Source organism: Gopherus flavomarginatus, chromosome 2, assembly GCF_025201925.1.
Source record: "Gopherus flavomarginatus isolate rGopFla2 chromosome 2, rGopFla2.mat.asm, whole genome shotgun sequence".
Lineage (NCBI taxonomy): Eukaryota > Metazoa > Chordata > Testudines > Testudinidae > Gopherus > Gopherus flavomarginatus.
In genome coordinates this window covers 235,119,201-235,138,398 of record NC_066618.1, presented here as the reverse complement: position 1 = coordinate 235,138,398, position 19,198 = coordinate 235,119,201, and the positions used below count along the sequence as shown (strand labels likewise).

Sequence of the window (19,198 nt, the reverse complement as noted above, 5' to 3'; positions counted from 1 at the left end):
CATCATTTCCTCCCTGGATCTGGGAGACTGGTACTCCACCCTCACTCCAAAAGATGCCTATTTCCATATCTCCATCTTCTATGGACACAGAAGGTTCTTTTGATTCATGGTGGGCCAGCGCCACTACCAATTCGTTGCACTCATCTTCGGACTTTCATCAGCACCAAGGATTTTTACAAAGTGTATAGCAGTAGTTGCAGTTCACTTGAGACATGGGAGGCATACAGATCTATCCATACCTTGACAACTGGTTAATCAAGGGCCTTTTGCGAGTTCAGGTTCAACACGGGTCACTTGTCTAGGACTGGGTCTGCTGATAAGCAGATGTTCACTCTAATCCCAGTACAGAGGATAGATTTTTATAGGAGCAATGCTTGACTCCAGTCAGGCCAGAGCCTACCTGCCAAAAGTCCAGTTTCCCCATGTCAGATCCCACCTGCTCACAACCCCTCGGGTATGTTTTGAAACTGCTAGGGCACATGACAGCATGCACACTATGCGGGCTGCACTTCAGACCTCAACACCTCCAGCAAACACCACCTGGAATTATTCCTCACAATCTCATCTGCCGTTCTCACATCATTGACTTGGTGGGCAGATCCATGATCAGTAATGACTGGGAGTCCCTTTGCCACTCTGTGCCCGTCAGTGACATTGGTCTCAAATGCATCAGACCTGGAGTGGGGAGCGCATCTTGGCAATTGCAGTGTTCAAGATCTCTGGTCACGGAACTTTCCCTCACCATAAATATCAGGGAACTGGGGGAGATCTGCTTGGCTTTCCAGATGTTTCTTCCTTATCTCTTGGACAAGGTGGTGCGGATACTGACGGACAATATAACCTTGATGTTCTATAATAAACAAGGAGGGGCTCGTTCCTCAGCTCATTCCTATGGTTGTCAGAGTTCTTTGTCCAACATGTTCACCTCAAGACGGTGCACTTTCCAGGGGACTGGAATACGCTGGCAGATTCCCTTAACAGGTCCTTTTCCTCTCGCCACGAGTGGTCTCTCCTCCCTGAGGTAGTCAGAACCATCTTCCAGAACTGGTAGAATTCCTGAATGGACCTGTTCGCCACCAGGCAGAATGGGAAGTGCTAGCAGTTCTGCTCAATGCGAGGGCTCAGCAAGTGCTCCCTGTCCAATGCCTTTGTGCTCCTATCATCTGGGGGGTGGGAGAGTCTGCTGTATGCCTTTCCATCAATACCGTTGGTTCACAAGGGCCTTTTAAAGATCAAGAGAGACAAGGCAAAGATAATCCAAATTGCCTCTGGCATTGGTATGGCATACTTCTGGAACTTTTGGTAGCAGCTGGATTAGAGCTCATGATGCTGAAAAGACTTCATCTTCCAGAACCAAGGCTGTTTATTTGCTCCATCTGAACCTTGCATCCCTGCAATTGGCGGCCTGACTGCTGTGTGGCTAAACTGAGAGGAAGGTGCCTGATTGGAGCAGGTTTTCCTAGGTAGCAGAAAACCCTCTACTAGAAAGACCTACTTGGCCAGGTGGAAGCAGTTCACCTATTGTGCTGCTGATCAGTGTCTTGCACCCACATAGTCATCTCTATAGACCATCTTGGACTACCTGCCCCATCTGAAGCACCATGGTCTGGCTCTATCCTTGGTCAGGGTTCACTTGGTGACCATTTTGACCTTCCATCCTCCAGTCCAGGGCAGGTCAGTATTCTCTATGAGATGACAGTGTCGTTCCTCAAGGGCTTAGCGAAACTATACCCACAGGTCCACGTCCGGTCCCCTGTGGGACCTAAATCTGGTTCTGTCAATGGCTTCTTGTTCGCTGCTGCTCTCCTGGAACATTCCCTCCTAGTGGCAATCTTGTCAGTTAGAAGGGTCTCTGAAATCAGAGTCCTGACTTCAAACCCCCTTACACAGTGTTCTTCAAATACGAAGTCCAGTTGCACCTCCATTTGGCGTTCTTGCTAAATGTGGCATCACAGTTCCACTACAGCCAGGTTTTTTTTCTGCCTGACTTATTCCAGAAGCCCCATGGTTTGGATGAGGAACATGGTCTGCATGCATTAGGCACGCTCTGGCCTTCTACATTGAAAGGACTAGACCCTTTCACAAGTCAACAGCTCTTCATGGCAGACAGGATGAAAGGTCTGCCCATGTCATCCCAGAATAATCCCGTCCTGGATAACCGCCTGCTTCAGGTTTTGCTATGAGCAGGCAAAGGTTCCGCTGCCAGCCATCTTGACGGCCTATTCAGTGAGAGTTCAAGATTCGTCAGCAGTCTTCCTCGCACAAGTTCTGATCCCAGACATCTGCAGAGCTGTGACATGGTCATCTATTTATACCTTTGCATCCCACTATGCTATCACCCAGCAGGCCCGGGATGGCGCACACTTTGAGAGAACAGTGTTACAATCAGCATGCCTGTGAACTCTGAGCCCACCTCCAGGGATACTGCTTCTGACTCCATTTAACATGAGCAAGCACTCAAAGAAAAAAATGTTTCTTTGAGATGTTGTTCATGTCCATTCCATGATATCTTCCCCCCTCCCCCCCCCCCGACCCTGTGTCAGAGTTGCCGCAAGAAGGAAAAGAAAGGGTGCGGGGCGATTGATGCCTCTTAACCGACACATGAGCACAGGGATCCAGGGGGCACTACAACCTGTCCTATGGATACCACGAGGTGAAAAATCTCTGGCAGCTGTGCGCACATGGCTGCGCGTACACCTAACATGGAATGGAAATGAGCAACGCACCACGGAGAACAACAGTTACAAAAGTTAGGTAACTTCCCCCCCCCCCCACTGAGACAGCTCCCGCCTTTTAATATTAAGTGCCACAAGAGACTAGATGAATATGAACATTATTCAGTGTGTTCACAGGGAGGAAGGTGTGAAAGAGGAACCAGATTTGCCTTGTTGCCTGAAACAATGACATGGTGCATGTATTGTCCAAATTTTTACTTCTTTGCAGGGTGACACTTTTTGTAACCTCTTCTATTCCTAATTAGCATTCCTATAAAGACTGCAGTCTGACATGAGATGTCTTTCATAGATCCTCCTCCTTCAGTTTCCTTTTTTCCACCTAACTGCTCTCCTTTTTTTCTCTTTCTCTCTTTCCTCTATTCTTGTGTAGGCTTGACCAAAGATGGCAGTAATGAAAATATTGATTCCCTTGAGGAAGTCCTTAATATTTTAGCAGAGGAAAGTTCTGATTGGTTTTATGGCTTCCTCTCATTTCTCTATGATGTAATGACTCCTTTTGAAATACTAGAAGAAGAAGAGAGCGAAACTGCAGATGATGTTGATGGTACGTCACAGAATGAAGGGGTTCAGGGAAAAAAGACTTGCGTTATTTTGGATTTACAGAACCAGTGACTGATTCAGGGGCTAATTTTATTGGCTTATGAAAATGTCCATGCAATTATGAATCTTAATATGACAGGGCTTTATGGCATTGGGTAGATTAAAAAAACAAAACAAACCGTTAATGGACATTCTAAATATGAGCTAAAATCAGCCAGCCATATGATATATAGTTTCACTACTTGAAAAGCCTTTCAGTGACTTTCTCCATTTTGTGACTGGGAGATTAACATTTACACAAATGTGTAATTATGCCTATGTTAAAATAATTAAATAAAAAGTGTCTGCAGTTATGTAGTTGGCTTCTGTACGGTTTTGCTTCAGTTTGTGCATTTTGTGCACTAAAGTTGGCAAACTAACCAGAATAAGCTGTACCGTTACCCCTTATAAACATTTGTCTTTCTAACAAGCATTAATTGAGGCGTTTTGTAATGGGCTTGATTACAAGATATTCTGGCATGATTAATATGTTATGTAAATATATATTTATATGTTAATCCTTACTAATATAGCTATTATACAAATGAGTGCTCTTATGAAATACCATATGATAAATTATTCATACCTTACATTTAAAATTAATTTTGTGATTCACTGATTTCTCAGATACATGCTTTTTACCCCTTTAATTAGAAGCACTGTATTAATAGTGCTTGTAAAATGTATAAAAATATTTTGTTCTAGGTTAGTTAACATACCATATTCAGGAAATAGCATGCCAATATGTTTGTCTAATTTGAAAGAAAGTTTTCAGTCTAATTTTTTGTATAAGGGCTGTTCTGATCTGTTTTCAAGGGATTTTTTTAGTGGGCATTTTATGAAAGTGGGGAATTGTGAATATGTATTTCTTATGTAATGATGAAATATATTAAAGATTACTCCACACAAAGTAGAATTTAATGTCTTCTATTTTTGCCAAATTCTACAAACCTGATTCCATTTTTCAAAGGTTAATCTGTTAAATTGTTTAATGCATGTTTCCAAAGTCTATTTTGGCATATGTGGATTTGTTGATAGTGAAGGTAACTGCTATAGAGAGACAGATATTCAGTGGTGTTCAATCAGCTTCAGGTCTTATCTAGTTCAGAAACCTTGAACTGAGATCTCATTTTAATATAGAAATATGGTATATTCATATAATTAATTCTTTGATATAATTTTAATGTTGAAAATACCATACATATTTTGTTAATGGATGCCTGTTGACTTTGCTATGCTTACGTTTTGTAAAAAAATTCTATTATGAAACTCGTATCTCAGGGTTGTAATTTGTCATATCCAGGCTGAAACTTTGTGCTTTATCTTAAATGAATTTTGAATTGACGTGGCAGTTTTAAAAATGTATAAATAGGGTAGCTTGGACAGCATTGATACATAATTCAAAATAAAACTAACGAAATTAAGTGTAGGTGGCTTCTTGAACCGCAAGTAAATTGCGGAGTGAGGTACAGAAGTTGTCTAGAAATATTAGAGAACTGCAAACACTCAGAATGGGCAATAATTACTTAAAGTAGGGTATAACCCAAAGGAAACAAGATAAAATGAAGGGAGGGAAAGATCTGGTTGAGTGTCATGAACATTTCGCAACAATAAGACATATTAAGAATGTAAGGGCGTTTTCCAAGGAAAATGGTGGAAGCAACCTGAGAACATATCAAGAGTCCCCAGTTGGCTTCTTATGGGACATAGCCAACACTGAAGCCACCACATCACTACTGTTGTTATGTACTAACCTGATTACAGCTAGTGTGGGTATTCCTAACTGTGCTACAGTTAGACCTTAATTTGAGGTGTATATATATATACCCTAAAGTCCCATTGACATCAGTACTAGCAGTGTTAAGTCAATGCTGAGCAATTGTGAAATCCCACTCTGAAAATCTTTGATAAAACTTAGTTTCATTGCACTGAAATATGTTAGTGGTTATCTAACACATGCGGGACTTCGGTCTTGGAGGTTCTAATACAAGTTTAGTGAGTTTTAATTTTACTTTAGTGTTTTTTAAAAATTAAAATAAGTTTATTTTTGGGATTCCTTCCAAGACCAGCTTATCCAGAACACCTTCTCCAATTCTGGGAGAACACTTCATCTGGTTCTCCGGGATTCAGAAACTCAGTTCAGCTCCACATTTCATCACTCAAGTTCCTTTATTTGGCATACAGGAAAGCTACGCTGAGTAGATCAGACTCAAGCTGGACATAGGGCATACCACATATCCAAAGTTACACAGAAAACCTCTTCCTTTATATACATTTACATAAATGTTTGACATTGCATCACGTTTTTGAATTGGCTTGATTAGTTTTCAGGAATCTATCCCTGTACAGCCTGCTCTTCCCGTGTACTGCTCATATAGAACCTGATCTTTACATTCCATATTTATCTTGTCCATTGTCCCTAGCATTGGGGTGTTCCAGCTTGTCTTAACTAGCATAGACATCATGACTTCAACGTACTGCTTGTTAACCTTCCATTCACTTTCCTAATCATGCCCATTAAGAAATGATGCAAGTTACCTATGTCAAGTCAGGCCTATAGATATATTCAAGTAAGTAAGGCAATAGTTAGAACTGAAACTCAATTCCATCTTGTCTAAGTACAAACTGTATGCTTGAACCTTACATAGTTTGTTCTGAAATGCCCATGTAACACAATGGTGGGCTAAAGCCTATACTTAAGGTTACCATATTTCAGGTTCCCAAAAAGAGGACACTGCCAAAGGAGGGACCTGGGAGGAAGAGAAGGGGGTATATGCAGCAGGGGTACTCAGTGGAGGTGGGGGCAGTGTCGCTGTCTGTCACCGTGGCAGAGCAACTTGTGCAAGCTCGGGATGCAGCGACAACCATTAGTTAGTGCCTCCCTGTGGAACCTCTTGCCCAGGGCTGAGAGCCAGGATCTGGGTGGGTGGGATCCAGCACCTGTGGCTTGCAGGGAAATAGACCCGTTCGCTGCAGGTTAGGGATCAGTTGGGAAGCGGATCAATCGGGGGTCTTTCTGAGCTGCAGATTGTCTGCTCTGCAAAAACCTAGGACGTTTACTGTTGTTCATATAATCCCCTTTGGATAGCGAAAAGAGACCCAAAAAGAGGCTTTGGCTGGGAAAATCTGAACATACGGTTGTCCTTTGTGACTTAATTCACTTTTTAAATACATTGGGTATATTAAAATATTCTACAAAAGCCAAAGAAATGTGTAAAATGTGCACAATTTCATTTACTTCCACGTACATTGATATGATCTAAAATATGTTCAGAGAAGAGAGCCGGGTTACGTATAACAGTTGAAGTTAAGTGATAATACATATTTTAATGGAATGTGCATATACAGCATAAATTCTCAGTTTATTTTGTAGTCCTAAATGAAAGAATACTGTTCTGTGAGATCTTGTTAATGTGACATGAACTATACCATATTATTAATTTTGCTGTAAAGATTTAAATGAATATTTTCCCTTGGGATACATTTATGATGGTCTTCATCTTTCTCAAAAAGTTATTTTTAATGAAGTGTATAGAGTTACATCAAATAAATGTCCTGTCGCTTTAAAAAAGCTGCAGCTAATGATTCTGTCCACCTTTCCAGAATTTTTGTGAACACTATTTCTGGATGCCTTTATCTGTTCTGCTCCCTAAGCCCTATAGATGGGAAATTTCAAAATGCAAGCAGTTATCAGAATTCAAGTCCACAACCTACAAACAAGATATTTATATGAAAAATTGCATTTGTAAAATTGTTAGGTTTTCCAGAAAGCTCAGAAAAGCATTGGGTTAAATAATGTGACACTTCAAAAACTAGGCATGCCGATCCTTAGCTGAATGGGTTGGATCTGAAAATTACTGGTTATGTGGTCTCAAAAAGAAATCTTAATTCTAAATATGAAATATGATTATTCTAACTTGTGCAATCTACTATCATTTTATTCTAGAAGAGAAAATCAAGTTATTTCTGTGTTTATCATTTTTGTTTTCTACACAATGGTTAGGGGGAGTGCTGTTAAGCTGATCAGAAGTTAAGTTTTTTTAATTAAAAATACTATTTAGTGAGCTGAGCTAATTGATGCTGGGAAGTCATTAATCTTTCTGCATAAGCTTTTGCTTGCTTTGCTGTGATACTAATAAAAATGAGTTACATAAGTTATAGTTCTGTTCCACTCACAAAAACTGTAATGGCTGATAATATATTTCAAGGCTGAACCCCTGATTTCTGTGACACCTTCAACAGTATTTAATGTGAAAGTGTAAGCAATTTTTTTTAAGGGACAATGTTTAGCATGACTGAAATCAGTTATATTAAAGTTTAATAAAATGAACCAAGAAATGTTTATATATCTTTTGAGATTACTATTGCGTATATTTTGGAGCTTTTCTTTAAAAAAAAAAAAAAAAAAAAAAAAATCTTTAAAACTTTGAGTGAAACTTTTTCAAGGGCAGTTGGTTATAAGACTGCTCATTCTTAGGTAACATTTCATAATTTTGTATCATTAGTCAGTCTCCAGTGACTTACCTTAGAAGAAATTAAAATTGTATGAATTATTCATTTAGGTTACGTTGGGGGGAGGTGGAGGGGTAGGGGAAGGAAAGGAAGGTGTTGAATGGTTAGGGAAGATTTTCTATTGCAGTTCCTGTTAGTAAAAATGGTAGGGTAGAACAAATCCATTTTTAAAAACTTTTTTGCTTAATACTTTGAGATCAAAAAGTTTGTCACTGTAGTTCAGTCAGTCTGCACTGATGTGTTTTCCCAACTCCATAGTCATCCAGCAAGGTAGCATTCCATAGTAATTAATGAATTTCATGCTGCTGCACCACTACCAAGGGGTTTTTCAATCAATTTTCATAGTTGCGTTGCACTTGTGAATGGTTCTTCCACTCTGATGAGGCTGCCAAAGACAAAAGACTTCTTGGACTTTGTTTCTACTTGGCAAACATGATGCAATACTCATAGATCTGTGGTTTATCGTCGCCAAAAAAAAACAACAACTTTTTTAAAGCCCAATTCTTTCTATTCAGAGAGAAAGATAGATAATCTTAGTTATGAATCTCCTCTAACAACATACATTCCCGCCCAGGTATTCTTGGGATCCATACAATTGAAGGAAGTGTTTAACAGATTTTAGGTCAACATCTTTCAGCTCAGAAACCCTGATCAAATGTACCGTGGCTATGACTCAGTTCTTCCTTTCATAGTTAAGTGAGCAGGCAAGCAAGAGAGTCTTGAGAGAAGTTTACTCTGAATGACTTGACAGCAGTTCCTGCAATCCTCTGTTATGCTAGCTGTGTAAACTACAGAGCTCTCTTGTATTTGAGAGTGTGGGAAGAACATCTTTCCAAGGTCTGATTTGCCTGGTTACCTGAAGGATATATGATACTTGGTAGCAAATAGAATCCAACTTAAGGTAAGTGATAGCCTTTTATAAGCAAACTATTTTGGTTGAGCAGAAGGCCATACAATCCCAATGTAGTATGTTGCAGAAGTAAAAAATAAAGATATGGACCAGACCAAAAAAAGCATAAATTAGTTTTCTCTTGTGATTCCTCTATGGAGTATAGATAGATGTGTTTAAAAAAAAAAATAACTTCTTGCTTGGAAACTTACTTTTGTGTTCTTAGTTCCACAATTTAAACATCTTCCTCTGTTAATCTTCTGCTAGAGAGAAACTTTTCGTATAGCTAGTTTGGGAAACTGCTTGGTGGTGGACTGACATGAAACTCTTTTCTGCATGATGGAACTTTCTGGGGTGTGGCAACAAATATGCTCAGACTGAATGTGAACTACAAAAGTTATTTCTAAGTATGAAAATGTAGCCTCTGATGTTTACTTACAGTTCTAGTAAATGTGCTTTACCTGTGTAGAACAAGGATAGTAACAAATTAATGTCAATGTCAGTAATGGATTTGAGGTAATTTAACTCTTAAAATTTCATTAAACAACTGTACTATAGCTTTAATATCACTAATGATTAAGTTCAGCATTGTGACTCCTCGGAAAACAGGATCTTCTTTTCTTAGAAACTAGCTCAGAAATATTTACATTTTGCCTTAAAAATAATCCACCCAAGAGTTGTAAACTGATGAGGGAATGTCCTCTGGATGTATAGGACCAAATCATGCTGTCAGTATTCAAACAGAATTCCCCATCAACTGGGAGTACTGCTTAAAAATCAGTGACATTTTATGAACATTTTCATGTGCATTTTTTTTTTTTTAAAAAGAGAAAATTACCATTTTATTTATTTATTTATTTTTGAATAGCCACTGGTTTGGTAGACCCTACTAAACAAAACTCTCAAAACAAAATAGCATCAGCAGTTCTCTAGATATATGTTGACCTCAGTTAATGAAACTGACACTGAAAGGCACTTGAAAAGTATATTCAGTCATGTTACTTGAAATGTTTAGGGGAAAAAAACATTTTCTCAAATAAAATTGGAGAAGTAAATTGTTTTATTTATTTGTAAAGAGTGAAACTTGTAAGTTTCCAAGAAGATATTGTATATTAAAAGTATAAAGTGCGCACAGCTTTAAAATGATATCCTTTAGCAGTTTCATTTTGTATTAAATACTCTGATAACTATTCTTTGTCTTTGAATGCTGTTCTTTCTGAATTAATAGTACTTAGGTATTGTTTCTGTAGTGATGAAGTGCTTGAGGTGCTCTATTTGTGTGATTCATTCTACGTTTTCTTTTGTTTTAAAAAAAATTGGTCATACAAGTGTAAGAATGTAAGAATACCTTGTGTGTAATGTTTTAAGAGTTAGTGTCCATTAGCAGAGTTGTGTAGTACCAAGTTGACTAATATTAGGAATTATGAAAAGATACTCTATTTATAGTAATATTTGTTTTTAATTTAGTAAGCAGCTTGTGAAAAGAATTCCAGACGTCTCCAAATCTGTCATAAAATTTGGAAATAGTATGTGTGGCAAACTATCCCTTCTGCCTCGCTGGACTTAGCGCTCCCTCCTCTGGCAGGGCTAGGGTCTGGGGTAAATCAGCCCCACTCTGGAGCGTGTCTGTCTTCGCTCGTCAGGGTTTGTTTCTCCGAGCCTTCCTGGTAACCCTTGGGGCAGGCCTTAGGAGTGGTCCTTGGCCAAACAAGTCTACATCGCACTGAAACTAAAGGGGAATACTGTTCTCTGGCCCCCTCACTGGGGCAGGTGTTGTCCTGTCACTGGCCTTGGGGTCTCAGTCCTTCCTTTTAAACAGGCACTGCATTTGGGTGTCTCCCCTGTGGAGAAGCCTATCTCCCTGCTGCCACTAGCCTTGCAGCAGTTTGTCTCCACCCCCAACAGGAGAGAGAGAGAGTGTAACAGGTTTCAGGCAGCTCTTAATTGGACTGAGGTGTCCTTAATTGACCTGAAGTAACCCCTTCCCAGCTTGTAGGAAAAAGGGCCTTTAGCATTCTAGGGCTAACATACCTGTTTTCCCAGCAGGGGTGGCTCCAGGCCCCAGCACACCAAGCGCGTGCTTGTGGCGGCAAGCTGCAGGGGGCGCTCTGCCGGCCGCCAAGAGGGTGGCAGGCAGGGTGCCTTCGGCGGCATGCCTGCGGGGGGTCCGCTGGTCCCACGGCTCGGAGGTCCACCGGAGCCGTGGGACTGGCAACCGGCAGAGCGCCTCCTGCGGCATGACGCCGTGCTTGGGGCGGCGAAATATCTAGAGCCGCCCCTGTTTCCCAGACCCTCCTGCAGCTGTCCGGCCTGACTTTGTCACATATGTTTACCACGTATGATTGAAATGGTACTAATACTGACATTTACAATATATGCCTTCAAATTTATGAAAACTATATTGTAGTATCTTCTAAAAAATGTGGTATGTACAGCCAAAATAACCAGTTTTTTCAGGAAAAGTTTTATGGATTTGGTTGAAATCTTTCTTGTGGCTAGCTGTTTATTTGTGTATGTATGTAGCAGTGTGGTATAGAATTGCTTTCAGCTATTACATCGTTCTCCTAGAAAGGTATAACTATAATATGTTAATGTTCACCATGTGAGACATTAACCGCTTATATGCGGTAATGGTTTTGTTTTGTTGAAATCATATTTGTTTACCATAATAATTCTCTCTAACAAAATAAAACTAATATTGATGCCAGAAGTTTGTAAAGCATTCAAATTAGATCAAACTATAGTAGTAACTTTAAAGTATGTTCTTGTTTTAAGTATTTAGAGATATTTTACTGTAGAACTCTGTGACCAAGAATGATGATAGACATGTTTTGATTTGGAAATAATAATATCTGTTAGTTGGCCTGCTAAATAGAAGGACACGTAAAAGCACACCTGAGGGCTGCATTAATAACTTGCTCAGAACTTGCGGACTGTTCTTTGTCTACATAAGAAGAGTTAGACTGCAGCAAATGATGGATATCTATAAACAAGTGAGACATCCATAAAACAGAAACAGGGTATTTGCTGAGCCTATGGAGTATGCACATTTTAATTTAAAATAAAGTTTTAAATTACTGATCTTTTGAGGAAAGGTAAAATTAAGTTCTGTTGTATGTTATTTCCTAATTAAATCATGCTCTTATTTATGCAGAAGGCTTTTGAAATAACCAGATTTTTTTTACCATTTTAAATTATTAAACACTGTAACAGCTTAAGATATGTTTTCATATTTACTTCATAAATTTGCTAAATAAGTTTTATTACTTCTGTTATCTCCATTGGCTCAATAGTATTTCTCCTTTTGCTTCAACTGAGTGATTTATTTAGTTCTTGTAAGTTTATTCACTGGCGGCAGTAAAGTTACACAAGTGTAATTTTGCCAACTAAGTTAGGCCTTAACTATTTTATCACTGATGTTAAAACATGAGGAGAGAACACAGTTTGGCTTTCAGGTCAAGTTTTGTAGGGCTAGGAGTTCAAAAAGTTTTTCAGTCTAATAAAGCCATTTTTTGTTAGTTTTCAGCACAAATTACGCAACTTATCTGTAGAGGCCAAAAGTGTTTAGTATAATCAATTGATGGATACATTTAGTAGTTTGAAAGTTGGTGTTTCAATTAAAGTACTTATAGCCCCAGACACATACCGTACTTGGTCTTCATCCCACTGGCTGGCTATGCAGTAGCAGATTACACAATGTCTACTGAAGTAAGCATGCTCATCGGTAGGACAGGCTGCCATCACCATGGTTGTAATGGTCTATTATCCTTTTTATTCTGGCTTTGTGATGAGTGCAGGGGTCTGCTTGTGGTTGGTATTTGTGGGAATCATTTAACTGTTCCATAAACATCTGACCCTAATTTGAGCCCAGTCCTGCAATCCATGCTGTCTCTAACAAATGGAAGTACAATAAAGAGCTCTTATTTTAACAAATATATAATTCAAAATACATTTAGAAATGGTTGGCATTTGGAAGAAATCTGAACACTAACTACCAGAAAGAGCCAATGAAATTTTGTTGCTCTAGATTGGTAAATTATGTCTGTTGTTTGCTTAATGTATTGAATATCAGAAAAATATGTTTACAACCTGTTTTCATCTTACAAACATTAGGAGAGGAGCCAGGAGGGGTAGACAAGAGAAAAGCTAAGGCCAAAGGTACTTTGATGCGTCTTTTGTCAGTGAGTTTTGTGCAAATAATTTCTACTGCCTGAAATGCATGAGATTTGCAAACCAGGTAATTGAACTCTGGCTACTAATGCTAGATGTGATAGTTGTCTTTTTAGTTGGAGATGCAGTAAACAAATACCCAGCGAATTCTCAGTCAGAATTTCAAATTCCTGTTATCCATCTGCAGCTAATTTTAGTGCTTTCCTAATGCAGAATATAATTAAATGTAAATCTATTCAAAAACATTTTGTGCAAGTTTTTTGCATGATTTCGCTGATTATGTCTTGCAGCTCTGTTATTCATATTGTGTATGTAGAGAGATACATTTTGAATATATGCCCTGATTTTGCTTTGTTCCTTAATCCTCTTCAGTGACATCTTTACTGTTTTCAGATATTTAAGAGGTTTATTCATCTTGAGGCAGAAGAGGGGCCATTAGGATCATATAGTCTGGTAATTTACCTAACATAAGCCATAGAATGTCATCCAGTAATTCTTAAGTGTGGTTTAGAAAATAAAGTAGAGTTTAGCGGTTGTTCCCATTATAATTGGATGTTATTTCTAGAGTTGTTTGCAATTCTAGTCTTATTTGAAGAAACGTTTGCCAGGAATAATCTGTTGCATCTACTACTCTGAACTGGGCAGCCTGCTTGTTGAGTGTAACGAACTTTATGCCATCATTGATTTTCTTTTTTTCCCCTAAGCCTAGCGTATCAAATTATTTTTTTGTTAATTTACAGTGAAAAGATGGTTAGAAAAAATGTCAACTGGGGAAAGCTCTCATGCACATATGAATAATATTTTTTCTTATATTTGCATGCCAGCTGAAATTTATAGCTTTTTGTTTTGCATTGTGTTTGGAATAACTTGTTTTGAAAATGTATGTTTCCCAAAATATTAATAAATGAGCCATTTAGTTACTTGTTGTGTTTGGGTTCTTACTGAAGAATTGTATGGTATTGTAGTGAAGGAATGTTATGAAATGCCTTCAGTCCTTGTGCATCATGTAGAGAACCTATTGGCAGGATATATGGTGGCTGAATTATAAATTTTATGAATTGAAAGAATATATTCTTTTCATATGCAGAAAATGTAATGAGAAGGTACAGGTAATCAATTAGTACCCTACATTACAGCTTTCATTATTATTTACTCTGGCAAAACCTCCAGTAGGTTTCAAGGGGAAACTTTCCTGAGTAAGGATTGAAAACCTAAATTACGTAGGTAAAAAATTACTATTGCTTTTCATTGGAAGAGGACCAGACTAATTTCTTTTGTTTGTAAGTGTGAAGAGGGCTGAAAGTAAATGACTTTTTTTTTTCCTATGCTAACCGTATCATAGTAAGCAAAATATTTTTCTAGTTTTTAGGTTTTTGTATAAAGTGGAAAGTTACTTTGACATAGATTCCTCCCAACTCCCACATACACACAAAGTATGAAAATAGCATCAAAGTAACTTTATTCTGCTGAATCACCTTTTCTGCATATTGTTAAGGAAATTAAATATTAAATCCTGATGACAAGTGAGGACAAACATTATTGTAAACATTCCCTTCCCTTTTGAAAATTTCTACCAGTTTCAAACACCTATTTAAAATGGGAAATACTACTGTAATTGATCATCTTTTAAGTGTACTTTCAGTAGTTGAGAAGGCTGTGTTGATCTGCTTTGTTTGCATGATATCTGGATGTTGCATCACAGTCATAAGCTACTGTAATTTAAATAAATAAGAAAAAATAAAGTATTAAAGGGACAATGTCAAGATAAAAATCATAATATGTATATATATTAATGCTATTTATTAAAATGCCAAGATTTTAAAATCAATTTACCTTTGATGCTTTTAATTTGTATTTCATTGTACAATGAAAATAGACTGATCAGTTTGCGTGTGTGGTTTTTTTGTTTTTTTTTTTACTGTCAGTTTCTAGTACTCCCTATTCTGGCTTTAATTCACTAACAGTGCTGTTGGGTTCTCAACCTTTTTCCTAGTCATGCTAACTTTTTTCGTGATCTTTGGCCTAACTAAGGTGACAGTGTCCCTAAAGTGTTATGCTGTAGATATTAGTTACTGTAAATTTCCTTGCTGATCTATGAGGTTGAAAAATTCATGAGTAGATCTTGTTTTAAAGAAGGTAGTCTTACAGATAAAATACTTGCTTTATCTTATAAGATTCAAAGTACCAGGATCAAAGAGGTGTTAAGTCATTGAAAAGCATGTGTTCTGTAAAAGTAAATTAACAGTATTAGTTATAGAAAAGTAGTTTTATTAGAGTATGAAATTGAAAATACAGCAATTTAATATAAGAAGCTTATTTTCTGCTTCTGCTGCATGATTTAAGACTTCAGTATGAAACTCAGATCTAATTTGTGTAGTTTTATAAATGTATTAATAGCTTTAAATTGCCATCCTAATTAGCAAGTATTTAGGCATCAAGAGATCTTTCTGCATAAATATTTCATGAATTTTGTTATGGGTTAATTAGAATAAAAAATAGGCTGCTAGCTATGCCAGCATTAGATTGGAGGAGGGGGGAGAATATGAGTGGTGGTCTTCGATTATTCAGGTTTGGAGCTGCAGTTAGCATTGAATTATGCAGATACCTTGCACAAAGTTATGTTCCATGATCTAAAAATGGTGCTGTTAATTAACGTTTTCCTTTTTTAAATGAAAATCTGAAAAGTAAAAGAAGCAATTAAAGAACCACTCAAGAAAATAAGAGAGAGAGAAGCATTCAGGAAGAAGGAAAACGAAGTTGAAGAGAGAGAGAAAACCATGGAAGGAAAAGTTGCTGACCGAAAGGTTAAGAAAGCTGTTGAGGTGGCTAAATTGAGGAAAGATTCTGACAAGGTTAAAAAAGACAAAGGCAAGGAAAATGAAAAATCAGGAATAGACAAAAATGTGAAACACAAGGAAACTATGAAGAAATCAGCCCCTGAAAAGAAGGTTACCCCTTCTCAAGCAGAGAAAGACACAGTAACTAAAAAGATAGCTAAAATCCCTTTTGGAGTTTCTGAAAATTCAGCAAAGGAAGATGAGAGGAAAAAAAGAAATAAGAATTTGATGGTGAGAAAAAATTAGTGTATTGGTAACATAATTTAGTGTATTAGTAACAATTTTTCTGAAAGTCATTAGTGTGAGTGATTGTGCAGACAGCTTGTGTGTACCTGCATTGTGTAAACACAACAAATATCTGCTGTGGAGCTCAAATGTGTACATAATGTTTTTGACCCCAAGTTCTGTACATTAAAAAATTGTTTTTATAGCTTTGAAGTAGGACTTTTTTTTTACATACAATATCAAAACAATATCAAGCCCTTAAATACATGTCTCTTGCTTTGTATTAAGGTGTTACATTTTTCTTGTAGATATGTGAAGAGTGTAAAAACATTGTTGATCATATGTAGAAGTTTATTAATGTATTATTAGAGGATAATCTGAACATTACCTAAGTGGTGAAAATTCCTGTTGTAAGAAACTAATTCTCATTTCATTAGAAGGCATGCAAACTAGAAACAGTGTCAGTGAAACACTTTTGTCAGTCTGATGCTTTTATTGAGTGCTGTAATGTATTTCAGTGGTGCGGTGACAGTTTGTTTTGTATTGCTATTACTGTGCTAAATTACTGCTGTGTTGGCTTCATCTTTTGTCTGAAACCTTTGTTAGTTCACTATGGGCGAGATTTTCAAAAGTATTTAGCACTCATAATTGGGGGCAGATTTTCAAAAGTGCTCAGAAGCCAGCAGCTCCCTTCTCAATGGAAGCTTCTGGATGCTTACTGCTTTTGAAATTCTAGCCATTTACTGAGATGTCTAAATGGGAGTTGTTGCTTGCTGATCAAATTTCAGGAAGCTGACATTGTACCATTATTTGTATTTTGGATAGACTGGATTAGAGAACAGATTTGTGTATTGCAGCCAGTCATAGAATAGCTTATTCCTACAGTAGTTCTAAATGTTCTACTTCTATACATTAGCTCATTTTTTGGATTGGTATTTCTTTTGTTTTATTTTCAGCAGTGAAGAATCAGAAGTATCCAAGAGTCTTATTAACTGGGGTAAATAGGATGTTAGAAAATTTCTTCAGAAATAGTGTATTCCAGTATGTTACAAAATCTATACTTAATTTCTAGTTGGTATATAAGAGATACTTTATGTACAAGTCCTGATTTTATTGGACAAACAATAGAATGGATTATATGCTGAATCATTGCAAATAAAATTACAAGAGACTTGAACAAAATCTGAAAATGATACTTGAGGGTCACTGACTATAGTGGCTGGTGGTCCTAGCAAGGTTCTGGAATTTGACTCTGCAGTTCTGGGTCTACCATAAACTATTCTGTGACCTTGTATAAATCACTTCACTTCTGTCTCTCAGTTGATCCAGTACATATATGCATGCTTAGTTTTACTTAGGCTTAGTATTTCTAAGGTGCTTTAAAACCCATGAGTGACAGGTGCAGTAGTATATTTTTATATAATACTGTGAAGGAAACAATGTTTTTGAAAACAAAAACAATGGCAAACAGTACAATGTGACACAAAGTGTCATAATTAGCGGGAATGACATACTGAATTAGTTTCTAAATACTGGGAAAATATAGTGTATGTATACACATACACGTGTTGATCAGGGTACATTTTAGAGATGATTAGCAAAAATGTGGGAGTGAATATAGAAATCTCTCAGAACAGCTCTAGAAAAATATTCCAAATCTCCTTTGGAAATGAGTCTTGATATCTGTTCTTGAATAACAAGCCCAGACTTTTCCAAAGTTTAAGTTTCAGTAACGATATTATACTCTTATCTCTTATTCCATTGTAACCTGTTGGAAATGAAGATAAATATTTGATAGAGAAACACTTTTCTTGTAATTAGGTATTGGAAGTACTTCTATTGGCAGATTACATCTAGGGTCCCTCCAGTGTCTGGTTTGAGGGTATCTACATTAACATTTTTCTTATATCTGGTAACAGAGAAAAGTACCGGGGCGGGGGTTGGGGACAGTGGGGTGAAGAAGAGGAGGTGGAGATTTGAGTATCATACTTTCCATAAAGCCTCTTATCTGTTCCAAGCTCTGAACTGCCATATTGCAGTTTGCTTTTTTTTCTCCTAATGGGAAACTGGAACAGATATCTCAGTATACATAAAAAATAACTTGCACTAAAAATGGTCTTCAAAGTGAATAGAACAGTTATATTTAAGACTATGTATGTATTTTTAAGTTGCATGCATCGAATGGTATTGAGGAAAAAAGGCAGAATTAACTTTTTCCTTCATACGCTCCCACGCCCCCCAAAAAGCCACACACAAAAAACCTCCAACAATCGTGTTACGTCCCAATCTTACAAAGATTATACACATATGAAGTCCCGTTGATTTCATTGGGACTCTTCCCATGCATAAAGTTAAGCACGTGTGTAAGACTTTGCAGTATTGGAACCTTACTTAAGATTCTGTTGTTTTAAAGCAGTTCATGAAAACTTCTAATGTAGTTCAGATCATCTTGTTTCTTTGTAATTGTTAATTTACATTTTCCTGTGAATTCCAATATGTATACAGTTTTAAATAGGATAAACATACACATGCTTCGTGTGTGAAAGATCAGTCACTCTGTAACCTAGTACGTGGGATTGTCTCTAAACACCTTTCATTAAAATCAAACATCTGAATCCAATAGAGTTGTTACTGTATAAAGCTATGTTTAAGAGCCTGAGAATAAAATGTATACTGTTTCAATCAAGGACATTATATTTACAAAGAACATCGCAACAGAAGATTGTTCATCATAGTGTACCACCTTTTTGAAAGAGCATATTCTGAGGACATTATTCATTTGTCTTGCATAAATATGTTGCATTTGAGTGACCCAAACAATGTTAGTTTTTTTAAGTTGCTTGGTTTCCATGGGTATAGTGTGTGTGTAAAAAAAAAAAAAAAAAAAAAAAAAAAAAAAAGTCAAATATGCAATATTAATCTTTAAACTCTGGATTTGCTAGTCTGCTCATGCTGTTCCAGGTAATTTAATTTAAAAACCCTTGAGCTTTATTAGTATAAAAGATATGAGTTAAACAATCCTTGTGCCACAGTAATTTCAAATATCCCGTTAAGTAATATAAAAGTACTTGTTTACATAAATAATAGTTCAGAATAGCCCAGAAATGGTTGTGAAATTAAGGCATATAATGCAGATTTAGCTTTCAGAAAAAATTCTCTAAACAGAATAGTAGTAAAAAGCTGATGGAACTGAAGTGGTGGCTTAAAGTCCATTTTAAAGGGGTATGGTGTAGTTTGCTTTGGAGCAACTT

At 37.1% G+C, this 19,198-nt stretch overlaps 1 protein-coding gene across 32 annotated transcripts in view; it reads left to right on the top strand.

Annotated features, from left to right (window-relative positions):
- The window catches only part of ASPH (aspartate beta-hydroxylase), a 201,058-nt gene that overhangs the window by 46,784 nt on the left and 135,076 nt on the right, over window positions 1-19,198 (top strand). For 2 of the 32 annotated variants that reach the window (XM_050940782.1, XM_050940781.1), the window contains exons 5-7: window positions 3,106-3,279; window positions 12,829-12,873; window positions 15,571-15,953. The exons of 25 other annotated variants lie outside the window; for them this stretch is intronic. In XM_050940782.1, the coding sequence (XP_050796739.1) occupies window positions 3,106-3,279; window positions 12,829-12,873; window positions 15,571-15,953 (602 nt within the window). Of the gene's footprint in view, window positions 1-3,105; window positions 6,888-12,828; window positions 12,874-12,912; window positions 12,953-15,570; window positions 15,954-17,768; window positions 17,830-19,198 lie in introns of those variants that run through there. 5 more of the 32 variants (XM_050940783.1, XM_050940784.1, XM_050940789.1 and 2 more) reach the window with 5 other exon arrangements.